This window comes from Triturus cristatus, chromosome 9, assembly GCF_964204655.1.
Source record: "Triturus cristatus chromosome 9, aTriCri1.1, whole genome shotgun sequence".
NCBI lineage: Eukaryota > Metazoa > Chordata > Amphibia > Caudata > Salamandridae > Triturus > Triturus cristatus.
Genome location: NC_140592.1, coordinates 41,656,496 through 41,671,762, shown reverse-complemented (window position 1 = coordinate 41,671,762; position 15,267 = coordinate 41,656,496). Strand labels below are relative to the sequence as shown.

Sequence of the window (15,267 nt, the reverse complement as noted above, 5' to 3'; positions counted from 1 at the left end):
CTTGTCGGCAGATCCGGATAGCACCTCCTACTCCGACATGTGGTCACACTTTATCCAAATTCTTTCCTCAGAGTTTTACCAGTTGACATGCCTGACCTACTAGCGACTTCTTCGCCTGATCCCAGATACGACCTCCGCTAAGACAGACTTTCCCATGAAGCTCCTACATCTTCTATATCCACATCCTGACTTAGCCCTACGCCAACATTGTTGACAGTTCAACCACTAAACGGAAGGAGAATTGGGAGGGAGGGGAAGGGGTTTCTTTTCGTTTACTTGATTGTTTTGTTTCTCTACCAATTGCGAGCCTGGGGCCACACTGCCGGCCCTAGGGTTGTAGGCAAAAGCTGTGCCCTCTGTTTTCTTTTTTCTGAATGCCTTCGGCCCTTTGGGGTTGTAGGTGACATGCTGTGTATTCACTTGTGATGGCAGTAATAATAAACATAATTGTTCCGTAAAACAAAGCCATATTTGGTGAGTATCCACAAAAATGTATACTCCAGAAAGTCCTTACCATGTATGATTTTCGCTTCATGACCTATTTGGAACACATGAACATTATTCTGAACAACATGCGTGCATCAAACCCAAGAATGTACATTCGAGACTAAGGAAGTGCATTCATACTGTATGTACGCTCCACATTTACATGAGTCAAACAAGTTGTGAATGGACAATAAAAGAAGCCATTTACATTCAGAAAAAGTACAATAATACATAACTAGATTCTCAGTCTCTTTCATCGAGAGGTCATTTGAGAACCCGCAGTCTGCTGGTTCGTCGAGCACCCCACCAATGGATGCCCCACTCCCCAAAGTCCCCCTAGGGGAGGACAGTGTTACATTCTGCCTATGCCTTTTGCTTCATTGTTATTTCGTGCAGTTCCCTGTTGGAGCATGGAACACAGCATGCCTGCGTGCTATGACTTGTGTTCTATGTTCCAGAGGGGACAGTTGATGGAAATACTTGACCTGTTAGGATGCACTGTGTCTCTACTCGAGGAATTTAATAAATCCTGTGAAATCATCCACTTGCTTCAGCATCATTACTTTACAAATTTGGCGACGTGGATGGGATTGGCCTGACCAATTTGGAGATCCCCACCATATAAGCAGAAAGTTCTTTGTTGAAACTGCATCCACCAGCGTGATGCATGCTCTTTTTGTAAAACTGAAAGCAGAGTCAACACCATGTCATTGCTGCTAGCATGGCATTTTTATTTTCTAGAAACCACTACTCTTCCATAAAAATATTTTTTTTAAAAAGGTGTGTTGCTGAAAATTAAAAAATTATTTCCCATATCACAAAAAACCTTTCTCTTTGTGCATCAGGATATTTCAGTCTTTTTCTGCCCTAGAAAGGCATGCGTAGAAGGGCACTCCCTGGCATGGGAAAACAAATCAAGAGGTGAACTAACAAGACCCTGGCACTTTCGCCAAGGTGGCATGGCAGCCCTGTGGTGTACGGGCCTCAGGATCCAGTATTTCTGACAAGCAGTGCTTAATTTGAGCCGGTGGTTGCAGGTGTGGCCCACTGGCACTCATTGTGGGGTCTTAAAACTTTGATCCAGAGCAAGAGAAAGAAAAAAACACACAAAAGGGGAAAAGAAGGAAGCGGATAAACAAAGGGAGAAAGCAGGGATGAAAAAGAACTTGAATAAGTGAGATAAAGAGGCAGGGTGTGTTACGTGGTGGATGAAAGAGGCCCGAGGGGAATCAAGGATAGATATCCATCCTCGGGATTCATGAGATAAAGAGGCAGGGTGTGTTACGTGGTGGATGAAAGAGGCATGAGGTGGAATCAAGAGCATGCTGCTTTGGTATTCGACACCCTGAGCTGTTGATGGCTGTAGAACTTCTGACAGTGGAGCCCGCGGAGGTCTACAGTTGGAATCGTGGCTGCTCCTCCATCACTAAATGAGCCTACCAAACCGAAAATGAGGCCCCTAACTTGTCAAAAGGGCCTAAGGGTACTAGTTATGCAGACTACAACACCCACACCTCTAAAGTACTGAAATGCGCCAGGTGAGATGCTTTTAAAAAACCTATAATCATGATTTTTAAAACTCTTGACTGACCCAGAATAATCTCCCATACACTACAACATGCAACATGACAAGACACTGTGCATTAATGAGGGCCACATGGGATTTTGTACAGTGCTATGAAATGCTTTTTTCAAACACCTCAAGTGGTGAGTTTCAGTACTTCTGAGACCTTGCACCTTAATACCAACCAATACACAATGTTCTCATTTAGGTACACCCAACATCCAAGGGACGGACCAAAGCAGATAAAAAGACACATGATATTGTTAAATTCTCAAAAGGTCAGCTAACCATAGACATAAAGCCATTTTTCGCAGGAATAAAAAGATAACCTTAACACTTGCTCAATGTCACAGATTTTTAGGGTTTTATATAGAATGTCTGATTTGAGGGTGGTCACCAAACACTCTTGATATTTTTGGCATTATCCAGCTTATCGGTTACCTTATATGAAGAAGAACAGTAATAATGGTTGTACTCAAACATTCAGCCAAAGATATTATACAATAAATCATGTTAACTTAAAACCAACTGCAGCACCGGCTTGAATGCTAGAAGGAGAGCCGGTCCTAGGTGCGGTGAAGTCTCCTTGCTGGTATTCTCACATGCAGAATAATGGTTTAGGGATGGATTTTGACCATGATGAATATTGTGTTTTTTAGGGTACAGTCTTCCTGGCTAGTATCTGGTCAGAATTCAGAAGGTTCTAGGTCACAGTCGCTTGGATGCTAACAAGGTTCATGCATAGTTTTCCGTGGCCTGATCTCTTCATAGTCTTTTCGATCCCTTGAGGGTCTCACCAGATTGTTCTGGTCCTACAACCTAAGTTGATGTACCCAGAGACCACTGTTCAAGCAGTGCCAGGATCAATGGATCCTGTGATCCCACGCATTCTGCCTCATGGCAGCCCACTGGCATCTTTCCGCCCCAAGGTTCTCCGTTGTGAGCAGTGCTCAGAGCTGGTCGAGGGGTGGAATGTGGAGTGTAGCCAGAGCACAGTGTAGAACTTCTTGAACTCCTTTCATCAGCTGCAGTCGAGCAAACATCTGACTGAACAGGTGTGACAACGGCTCCTGCAATGGGACAAAAGCATACTTTAACTTTGCCATGTAAACATTACTATACGCTGGTTTTCACTAATCAGTAATGCCACCCCACACATTATCCAATTATCAGTGCCAGCAACCACTATTAAAACCTTTGCTATCAAGAGGCAGAGCCCGTCTTCTGCTCCAGCAGTAGATGTAAGAAACTGGCTCTATGAATACTGCACAATGTCTGAAAAAATCGATCCCTTTGGGAAACAATAATAGCACACCAAATATTTACTGATTTTTAAGGAATATTTGTAGTTTTCAAAAGTCGACACTTAGAAACCTTTTGAGAGCAAAGTGTCAATGTTATTCTATGAGGAAAAATGAGTTATCGGTTTCAAGGTAAGTAATCAGTCTTTTGAGTTAGGGTTCTGGGGTTCGACTCAGGGGTCTCCCAGGGTCAGTGATGCACTGTTGTTGCACCTTCAGCGACACTCGGGTGTCCGGGTGCAGAGTGTTGAGGCCCAATGTTATCCTATGTGGAATAGGGAGACTCCGGTTGGTGGCTGCTGGCAAGCAGGCCACAGGGTTGTGGGAGCAAAGCTCCTAGGGTTAAGCTCAGGGCACGTTGGGGACCAAGTTAGCACCAAAGGGACACCCTCAGCGGCGCTAGGGCAGCCGGGTTCAGGGTGTAGTTTTGAGGTCGGGTGCCCTGTTGAATTCAATGGAGATTCTCCGGGTCAAAGAAACAATGCAGGTTCGGGGACGAAGATCTTCCAGGAGTGACCACCACTTCGAGGGGTAAATTGGGATCTAGAGGGATGGTTAGGCACCACTGGGTTGGGCACACAAGGCCGTGGGGTGTCGGGTGCAGGGGTGCCTTTAGACGTTGGATTTTCTTACCTGCTCTGGTGGTGGGGGGAGGGGGTGTCTCCTGGATTGAGGCTGCAGGCGTCGTCTGGAGTCAGGTCAGGGTACGCTGGATCTTGGGCCAGGATCGCCGGGGGGGACCTACTCGTGGTGTTTGTTCACTCAAACACAGGTCGGGCTTGGCGGGTACAGAGGGTGCTGGATTCGCAGTTTCTGGCTGGCACCAGAAGCTGCAGTTCAAACACGGGAGAAACAGCTTGGAGAGTGAATGGAGGCAGGTCCTCCGGGGTTTTTGAGGATGCTGGCCACTGGACACTCCAGGGTTTTGCAGGAGCAGGTTCGAGGGGAGACAGGCCTGTAGGGCTGGGGCCACGTCAGTGGGCGTCGTCCTCTTGTTAGCTCTGCACAGCTTCTCGTCCTCCTTTCTTGTGGGTGCTGTATCTGAGGAAGGTTCAGGGTGCCCCTAAATACTAAATGTAGGGGTGTTACAGGTAGGTAAAGGGCAGGGACCAGTGGGTCTCTTCCCTGGGGTGGGTACACCCCCTATTCTGCCCCTCTCCAGTGGGAGGGGGCAGGAGCCTGTCCCTGGTTGGCTGGGTCCCCCCATCCTCAAGATGGCGGGGACTCGAGGTTGTGCTTCACCTCGCCTCCCCCACCTTAGGGGTGGAATTGGCAGAGGTGGGCAAACCTCTCTTCCTCACTTTGTTTTTCCCGCCGGGTCTCCCGCCCAAAGTGGGGGGTAGAACCAGTGGGGACCATTTGCTGAGTACAGCAAGTGGTCTGGAGAAGCTCACAAAGGCGACAACCTCCAAGCACTATTTACTCTTAATGGCAGCACTGCACTTACAGGGCCCAGGAATGGACCTGGGCACTCTAGGGGTACAGGGCTCATGCACATGTACCCTCCACCACTGGCATATGGCACCCAGCTAGAGGAGTGACTGATGTATGCCAGGGCAGTGGTTTGTGGGCATGGCACACAGGGATGTGTGCCATGTCGTCTCTTTGTTTTGTTCTGCACCCAGACACTCAGCCTGCAAAGGCAGTGTGTGTGTGTCAGGGTACAGGGCCTCTAAGGGTGGAACAATAAGTGCTGCAGTCCTTAGGGGCCTTCTCTGGTCACAGTGCCCTAGGTACCTATCGTACCATTTACCAGGGGCTGACACGTGACCAGAGATGCCAATTGGGTTTAGGCTTCAATGCAGTTTTAGGGAAGGAACACAGGCCCTGGGTACCTGTTTGGCAGGAGTCCAGGGCACACTCAGTCAAAGTACATCAGCAATTCAGCAAAAATTGGGGGCATACCATGCAAGAAAGAGGGCACTTTCTCAGAGTAGAGAAGTGTAAAGGCAAAGGTACTGAGTTTCTTTAGTTATTATTATATTATTTAAACCTTGCAGACATATGAAAGAGGCGACGTAGATTCAAAATCGGTTAACATGGATGTGGTTGTTAGCACTTTCCAAAAGTGACTGAAAATTAAGGGACTTACTCTTCCATGAGAACAGGTTCCATAGCCTTGGATCCTGAATGGAGAATCTCCTGTCTCCAAAATCTTTTTATATACTTTTTAGGACTGATAAAATCACTTGCGTGTGTGCCCCTCAACCCCTGTAACATATAACATTTTTAGACCCATGTTCTGATCAGACACTCAAATGGTTTATATCCAGTATATCTGCACCTTTTACGATGTCCTTGAACTGTGACATCACTTTTTCAATAAACTTGAACGACCAATGACCGCTTAGTATCGTGGGACTGAAGTTACCCAGCATAGCTGGATAATAGTTGTCCATTTTAATTAATGGAGTTTGAAACAGCTCTGAGAACACTTGCCTCTCCTCCATCAATGAGATATACACTCATCAATTTGGTACAAATGGAGCAACAAATGCTACAAAGGTCTTAGTCAGCAGAGCTGTGGCAGCACTTTCCAGGGTACAGTGGTTTGACCCTCCATTCCTTCAACTTCTATGGCAGAGTTCAGTATGAAAGGTTTTCAAACTACCAGCTCCACCACGACCCATAGGGTCTGGATGTATGAAAGTGCAAAGTACAAAAGAAGGGTGAAATGAAACAACAGGCATCCAAGATAATATGGATTGTCTGAAAGAGTTATCTGGCCTTCCAAAGTGAACCCCTTTTTAGGTGGTCACCCCCCAGTTTTTCATTTTTTGGGACTCACTTGCTAGTAATCTTGAACTTTAACAGTGGGACACAGCTATTCGGTACCCAGTATATGTCCTCTGACACCTAAAACATGTAGAAGGCCATAGTATATGGTGCAGAAAAACACCCAGGCATGGGAAGTTACATGCAACTTGTGGACTGCAGCACCTACCTAGACAACATGGCTCCAGGCCTACCCTTAGCAGCATGACAGCAGCAGCTTGATCCCTGCGCCCTAGACCTGTCAAAATTACCCTTCTGACAGGCAGGAAAATCTGATGATTTAAAATTTTAAACAAGTAGCCCCTAAGCTTCCCTTGCTGCCCACATGGTAGGGTGCATAATATTTAAGAGCAGAATATGTGATATTAGAAATGGAGCTGTCGTAAAACGCTACACAAATGGAGGGTAAATAAGCTTCTTAATTATGCGACCAAGCACTCCGTGTCTTCCAAGCAACTGATTTCTCCACAACTGTAATATCTCACATTCTAACTTCAACATTCCATGTTCTACTGATGTCATTACTTCCATTAGATCACCTCTACAAGTGTTCCACAATGACTAGGCCCAAAACAAAATTGTCACCTGTCAGGCTGCCGCTGGCACATAGCAAATTTCGAAGTATAGATCACACATGTCAATCGACAACCTTTGACCTGTACCAGCTACAGACTCCATTCAAAGACTTATTGTTATGTTTAATAAAAATCCAATCTAATGGATACGTTGCATTTTCATTATATATATATATATAAAAATATATAATGATACTTTTATAAAGTGACTTTCACCGCACCTGAAGCTGCTGGAGACTAATTTCCACTAGCTCTCCAGCAACTGCGCATACAGTGCTTGGCCTGAATTAGGTATGAAACCTCTATCCCAAAGAGACATGGCCTGGGAATGGGGAGATGTTTTTTCCCCCTAGCAGGAAGACCCCTTGGGGTGGTCCCAGGAACTTATTTTACTTCAAAGGGGCCTTCACTGTCACAAGTGAATGTTAAGTGACACGTGGAAGCGTCCCAGCTTTTGACCCCTTAGTCAGGAAGCATCAAACCCAGTGGGATGAAAGCTAGCTCCAGAACCGGCTTTGAGTGACCACTGAGGTGGGGGAATGCTTATTACCCTGGCCACACCTCTGGGTGCCTTGGTACACCTGAAGGTCGAGAAGCACAAGACCTATCTGTGAAGAGTTGTAGTCACAATGGTACAAAGAGAAACACAAGGAGACGCTAGAGGTCAGACGGGACCAAGGGTAGACATATATTTAGAGCAACAGTGGTCCCATTAAAGTAGGATAGGTACAGTATCACAATTTCTACAATCAAAAATGTGAATTATTTGTGTACTCAATCGAAAAATATACGCAATTTATTATCATTGAATTAGAAGCACAAAATATGGAAAGGGGTGAGTGAGCAAACCGTGACGAGGTTAAAAGGAAATCAGCCGATTTCCGTACCACAGGCAAGTGACTTAAAAAGTGACTTTTCAGTGTGTGAAAATGAAAATACAAAAATTCACAAGTCACAATTAAATTAACATCTCATACTCAACAGTAAAATACAGAATATAGTTTAGAGTTAGAGACGTGAGTCGATGACGTTTCGATCCCCATAAAATAGTGGGATCTCTTCAGGACTAAACGATGAAACCATTGTGACCATAGTAGTCACAATGGTGGCATTTTTTAGGGCCAACATGACTAATATACCTCTAAGACTTCTATGGAAAAAGAGTCCTTCTAGTCCAATAAAACTGTAGTGCACATAGTCCATTGATGAAAAGCATTCACTATTGCACAAAAACTCCCAAAAGAAATCTAAAAGGCATAAAGTGGAGAAGTGTTTCCCATCTTCGATTCTGACGGTGAGGGGCACTGCGGAATTGTTTGCAGTAAGGCAAAAAGAAGTACAGGAAAGTGAGCAGGGTTGCTGCTGGGGAATTTTACTCCACCTCATTGGTTATGGAGTGCCTAGGACTCTTCCTTACCCACAGGCTGGTGAACTCTACAAAGCTGGACGCGCACCCAGCATTCCTCTGAACACTTTCTGAACCTGCAGATAAACAGAAGAGGACTGGACCTGCTGTCTGTGACCTGAGAGGAACCCTGAAGGATTGTACCTGCTCTGTCTTCTTCCCATGACATAGAAGTTGACTCCATGGTGAGTTGGCTGACTTCCTGTGTGACTACAGGGAGACAAAGCTCCATGAGACCTTTTCCCTACAATTCCCAGCTGACTAGTGGTAACTGGAACTTGGACTGGACCTTGCTGGCCGGCCTCTGCCTGGCAACGTGAGTCTCTAGGTGCCCCACAGAGGTTCTGGAGATCTCAGAAGTGTAACCCTGTGGTTGCACCAAGAAATAATTTGGAAACGTTTGAAGACTTTTGCTGGAGAGCCAAAGGGAACTATAGCGAAAAGTACCTGACTAGCAGATCCATGATGCTGGATTGAATTTCAGATTCGTCCCCCTGAAAGGCTCCAGCAACTTTGAAAAATTACCAAATCCCCTTCTGTTTTGGGAGAAACTTCAAAAGCTTCGGACTCTCATCTGGACCAACCTGCAGCAGGAATCCGACCAACAGTTCCACAATGGAGGCTACGATTTCAGATTTGCACCGTGGGGTGACAACTTTTTCTTCAAAAAAATTACAAAAGTCTCTTTTTGGATTAGGATTTACAAGATTTTTCTAACTTTTTGTCTTCCAAATTTTATTGGGATTAGTCCACTTGTACATGGTCAGGGCTCTATCTCAGTCCACCTCAAATCGTGACTAGGTACTGGTCTATTACGACCATTTATTAACATGGTCGTGACAGACTTCTCAAGACCTGGCTGTTCGAGCAGTAGCAGACACCTCCCAGCACCTTGAGACCCTCACGGGTGAGTAGTGCGCTTTAAAAATGATTGATTGATTGATTAACATTGCATTTTGTGCTTTTTAGTGCTATTTTCACTTGCATCTATTTAAAATAATATTTCCGGTTCCCCTAAGAGGGTTTTTGTTGTTTTGATCTTATTTAACTCATAAATGTTTTCTCTCCTTTTAAAATTGATTGTGATATTGTATTGTGTTTTGTTTGACCTTTTCTACAGTGGATGTACTGCTTAAATAATTGATATATCGCCTTTAATTTAAGCCTTACTGCTTTGTGTCACGTTACCATTTGTCCACCTCAAATAATAACCCACTTTCCAAAAGGTCTAATTTAGATCGAACAGCTTTCGCGGGCAACAGCTGACCATTTCCTCACCGCCACGCAGCCCCCTATGTGACCTGTGACCCCCTGCCGCCGCCGCCCGTGTTCAGCCCGCCTCGCCGGCGTCTCCACCGGTAACTGTCTTGTCTCCTTCCTCTGTGCCCATTTTGATTTTGCTTTTGTACCCCCTCTGTGCCCATTTTGCTTTTGTACCCCCTCTGTACCCATTTTGCCTGCTGCACCCCCTTTGTACCCATTTTGCCTTCTGTACCCCCTCTGTACCCATTTTGCCTTTGTACCCCCTTCCGCTGTGTCCTTCTCTGCCTTTGCCTTTACACCTTTCTGATCGTTGGCCCGTTTTCCCCCTTGTGCCCCCTCCTTTGTTGTCCCCCTGCCTCTGTTTCCCGCTGCTGCGTCCCTGCGGCCCGCCCCCTCGTCTCCCATTGGCCGCCCCGCTCCCAGCTGCTCCTCCCTCCCTCTGACCCACATATGGAGGCCGCGCGCAGCGGGCGCGCCAAAGGCAAGCCCGTCTGCGCCCGTCTGCGCCCGTCCGCACCTGGACCGCGCCTAGCGCCAGAACCCCTGGCACCAGCCGAGGCCAGGGAACCCGATTGAGATACGACACCGCCACCCTCATCGCTCTCAACACCGGACGACCTGCCGCCTGCCACCGAGCCACTCCGAAGCACACCCACGGACCCTTCACCTGCCATACCTGCAAATTCACCTGCCTCCGAACCGGCACCCCGCCCACCGAACACAACAACAAAAACAATAACCACCTCAAGTGCATCCTCCTCAACACCCGCTCCGTCCACAAACACGCCGTCGAACTCTGGGAACTCCTTGACACAACAGCACCAGACGTCGCCTTCCTCACAGAAACCTGGATGAACGCCTCCTCGTCCCCGAAATCGCCATAGCCATCCCGGACGGTTACAAAATCACCCGGAAGGACCGCATCAACAAAACTGGAGGAGGAATCGCCATCATCCACAGGAACACCATCAGCGTCACGACCAACGCCGAAGACACTCTCACCGCCGCCAAACACCTACACTTCCAGATCCACACCGACCACCAGACCACCCTCAGAGGAACACTCATCTACAGACCCCTGGGCCCACGGACACAATTCAGTGAAACCATCGCCGACTTCATCACCCCGCACGCCCTAGCCTCACCAGAGTACATCCTCCTAGGGGACCTGAACTTCCACCTGGAGGATAACAACGACAACAACACCACCACCCTGCTCGACAACCTCGCGAACCTCGGACTCAAGCAACTGGTGGACACGCCCACCCACCTCGCTGGCCACACGCTCGACCTCATCTTCTCCGCCAGCAACCACGTCTCCTTCAGCCACTCCACCGGACTACACTAGACCGACCACAGCTGCATCCACTTCACCTTCAAGAAGACTACATCCCACCACCGCACGCTACAGATCCCCCGCAGATGCTGGAGCAAAGTCACCACAGACCAGCTGACCACATCGCTAAGCCAGAACCCTCCTATCGACACCCCTGACACCAACGACGCAGCTCACAATCTCGCACAGAGGATCACCAACTGCGCCGACGACCTCGCTCCACTGAAGAAACCCCCAGGCAAGACTGGCAACAGAAAAACCCCATGGTTCACAGACGCCCTCAAAGCCGCAAAGAAATCATGCAGAACCCTCGAAAAAGCTTGGCGCCACAAACATACATCAGAAAACATGACAGCCCTCAAGAGCGCCACCCGCGAATACCACCAGATGATCCGCACCACCAAAAGGACATCGTTCAAGGAGCGGCTGGACAACAACACCCACAAAAGCAAGGAACTGTTCAGCATCGACAAAGAGCTCTCCAACCCCAGCGCCAACAACAACGACATCACACCGTCACAAGACCTCTGCAACTCCCTCGCCACATTTTTCCACCGCAAGAACGCAGATATTCACGACAGTTTCGGACCCCAGACTCCGCCTCCAGCCACCAAACCAACGCATGGACCCCCATCAGCACCGAAGACACAACCCACATCATGAACACGATCCACTCTGGCTCCACCTCCGACCCTTGCCCCCATCATATCTTCAACAAAGCCAACACCATCATCGCACCCCACCTCCGGAACATCATAAACAGCTCCTTCACGTCAGCCACCTTCCCTCAAAGCTGGAAACACGCAGAAATCAACGCCCTTCTGAAGAAACCGTCAGCAGACCCCAAAGACCTCAAGAACTTCCGCCCCCATCCCAGTCCGGATTTCGAGCCAACCACAGCACCGAGACCGCCCTCATCGCAGCCACCGATGACATCAGGACAACGGAGAGACAGCCGCTCTCATCCTCCTGGACTTCTCGGCAGCCTTTGATACCGTCTGCCACCGCACCCTAATAACCCGCCTCTACAACACTGGGATCCAAGGAAAGGCCCTGGACTGGATCACATCATTCCTCTCCGACAGAACCCAGAGAGTCCGCCTCCCTCCCTTCCGCTCCGCGGCCACCAAGATCATCTGCGGCGTACCCCAAGGCTCCTTACTCAGCCCAACCCTCTTCAATATCTACATGAGCCCCCTCGCCACCATCGCACGCAAACACAACATCAAATTCATCTCCTACGTCGACGACACCCAACTGATACTCTCCCTCACCAAAGACCCATCCACCGCCAAAACCAACCTCCAGGACGGAATGAAAGATGTCGCAGAATGGATGAAGCACAGCCGTCTGAAGCTCAACTCGGACAAGACGGAGGTCCTCATCCTCGGACAATCCCCATCCGCCTGGGACGACTCCTGGTGGCCCACGGCGCTGGGCACCGCTCCGACACCCACGGACCACGCACGCAACCTGGGATTCATCCTGGACTCCTCCCTCACGATGACCAAGCAAGTCAACGCAGTCTCGTCCTCATGTTTCAACACCCTGCGCATGCTCCGAAAGATCTTCTGGTGGATCCCCACCGAAACCAGAAAGACGGTCACCTAGGCCCTCGTCACCAGCCGACTGGACTACGGGAACGCCCTCTACGCAGGAACCACGGCCAAACTTCAGAAACGTCTTCAGCGCATACAGAACGCCTCGACTCATCCTCGACATCCCTCGCCACAGCCACATATCCACACACCTGAGAAACCTGCACTGGCTCCCCGTCAGCAAGAGGATCACATTCAGGCTGCTCACCCACGCACACAAAGTGCTCCACAACATGGGCCCCGAATACCTCAACAACCGCCTCTCGTTCTACACCCCACACGCAAGCTCCGCTTCACCAGCCTCGCCCTCGCCACCGTCCCACGGATTCGCAGAAACACAGGAGGAAGATCGTTCTCCTACCTGGTGGCCAAGACTTGGAACTCCCTCCCCGCACACCTACGACTGACCCAGGACCACCTCACCTTCAGGAAACACCTCAAGACCTGGTTATTCGAGCAATAACGGCAACCCCTCCCCCCCCCCCCCCCCCCTCCCTTCAGCGCCTTGAGACCCTCACGGGTGAGTAGCGCGCTCTACAAATGTATTGATGATTAATTGATTGATAAAAAGCATTCATATAGGGTGAGGTTTATCTCTGCACACTCACAATAACAGCGACCCATACTAAAAATCAAAACCATAAGAATAAAAACGCCTACAAAGCAGTCGGCTACTGTATCTTCTGAGGAGAACCTAACCAAAAACAAAGTTATCTGGACAAAAAAAGATCTTCAGGCCGTTTCTGAAGAAAAGGTATAGAGAAATAGCTAACCCCAAGTAAGGAGAACAACGGTGTATGTCGAAAGATGAAAAGAAGATAAAAAAATAAATACTTTTAGCACTTTTTATTCATAGTGATCGCTATAAATCCTGCAAACGGTACTGATAAGCGGACATCTTCAGCTTCTTCCTAAGACAGGAGGACACAGGTAGGAGTATAACAGAGCGATGGTTGCTGCGACCACGACTCAAGACACACAAGGACCTTGCAGGGGTCATGAACTTTCCCCGATGTCAGTCTTGGCCCTGTTGACAATCTGGGAGTCAGTAATGGTAGAAGCGTCACCAGGGAAGTGTCTTAGATGCGCTGAGCTTAGATCGGAGAACGGAGACACAAACCTCCTCTTGCAAAGAGAGGCTTACATTTTCCCTAAGATGGACCAGACTAGATGTTTATAAAGGTGTAAAGAGACAAATTTTCAAGTAACATAGTAAACTTAATGCCCCCGTAACTTCCTCTTACTTTAACAATCAAATAATGGGCATGTTTGTTTCAATTCATTATAGGTTATAGGCTTGAGTTTAATAAATAATTGATGGTTGGTAAAGATTTTACAATTTAAAGGATGTGCAGCATGGATTTATGAGCCCTCATGACTAATCTAAGTAAGCAGGATTGCCGTACCTTGCATAAGAGCTTTTCAATAGCTTTTCAGTCCCTTTTTAAGTTCAGTCTATTAGGCAGGAGATAGGAAGCTTTCCTGAAGCCTCTAGTTAGGTCTGGGTTTCCTAGTGCATCATGAGAATAACTATGTTCAACCTATCGAGAGTAGCGACTCTAAGCAGCTCTTCCACCTATGAAAAGCCTAAGTGCTTTGTTCTTAATTTCTCTATTGCTTGAACAAGACTTCCAAGCACCAGAATTGTGTCATAGATCTGAACACATACACCTATGGTGTGGGTCAGATGCTCTTGTCTGGCACGTGCAGCCCGTGAAAGGCTTGGCATCAGTCACAATGTCAGAGGAAGCATGGAAAAAAATAAGTAGCAATTGCGAAAAAGTCTGTCCCCAAACATTCGCACAGCCCCCTAGCGAATGCATCTCGGGCGCTCCTGCCGTTATGAAGCTGTGACACAGCTTACAGGTGAAGCTTCTGCGGCTCCAATCAAGAAACTGATCTGCCAACTGGATCCTCAACTTGAAAAGTTTCTCAAGTCCCTCGAATGAATCTCGAGTCCCTCGAATGAATCTCGAGTCCCTCGAATGCATCTCGAGTCCCTCTAATGCATCTCGAGTCCCTCTAATGCATCTAGAGTCACACTAATGCATCTAGTCACACTAATGCATCTAGTCACACTAATGCATCTAGAGTCACTAATGCATCCAGAGTCACTAATGCATCCAGAGTCACTAATGCATCCAGAGTCACTAATGCATCTAGTCACTCCAATGCATCTTGAGTGATTCTAATGCATCTCGAGTCACTAACGCATCTCGAGTCACTAACGCATCTCGAGTCACTAACGCATCTCGAGTCACTAACGCATCTCGAGTCACTAACGCATCTCGAGTCACTAACGCATCTCGAGTCACTAACGCATCTCGAGTCACTAATGCCTAATGCATCTCGAGCCACTCGAATGCATCTCGAGTCACTCGAATGCATCTTGAGTCAACTTGAAAAGTTTCTCAAGTCACTAATGCGTCTCGAGTCACTCTAATGCGTCTCGAGTCACTCTAATGCATCTCGAGTCAGTCATTCAAATGCATCTTGAGTGATTCTAATTAATCTCGAGTCACTAATGCATCTCGAGTCACTAATGCATCTCGAGTCACACTAATGCATCTCGAGTCACTCTAATGCATCTCGAGTAACTCTAATGCATCTCAAGTAACTCTAATGCATCTCAAGTAACTCTAATGCATCTCGAGTCACTCTAATGCATCCCGAGTCACTCTAATGCATCCCGAGTCACTCTAATGCATCCCGAGTCACTCTAATGCATCCCGAGTCACTCTAATGCATCCCGAGTCACTCTAATGCATCCCGAGTCACTCTAATGCATCTTGAGTCACTTGAATGCATATCGAGTCACTATAATGCATCTCTAGTCATTCTAATGCATCTCGAGTCATTCTAATGCATCCCGAGTCACTCTAATGCATCCCGAGTCACTCTAATGCATCCCGAGTCACTTGAATGCATATCGAGTCACTATAATGCATCTCTAGTCATTCTAAT

General features: G+C 47.8%; 1 protein-coding gene across 1 annotated transcript in view; it reads right to left on the bottom strand.

Moving 5' to 3' along the window:
- Window positions 1–1,196: 1,196 nt before the first annotated feature.
- The window catches only part of DALRD3 (DALR anticodon binding domain containing 3), a 177,799-nt gene continuing 163,728 nt past the window's right edge, over window positions 1,197–15,267 (bottom strand). Inside the window, exon 13 of the mRNA XM_085624347.1 lies at window positions 1,197–3,120. Within this exon, the coding sequence (XP_085480473.1) occupies window positions 3,001–3,120 (120 nt within the window). The 3' untranslated portion in view covers window positions 1,197–3,000. The remainder of the gene's footprint in view (window positions 3,121–15,267) is intronic.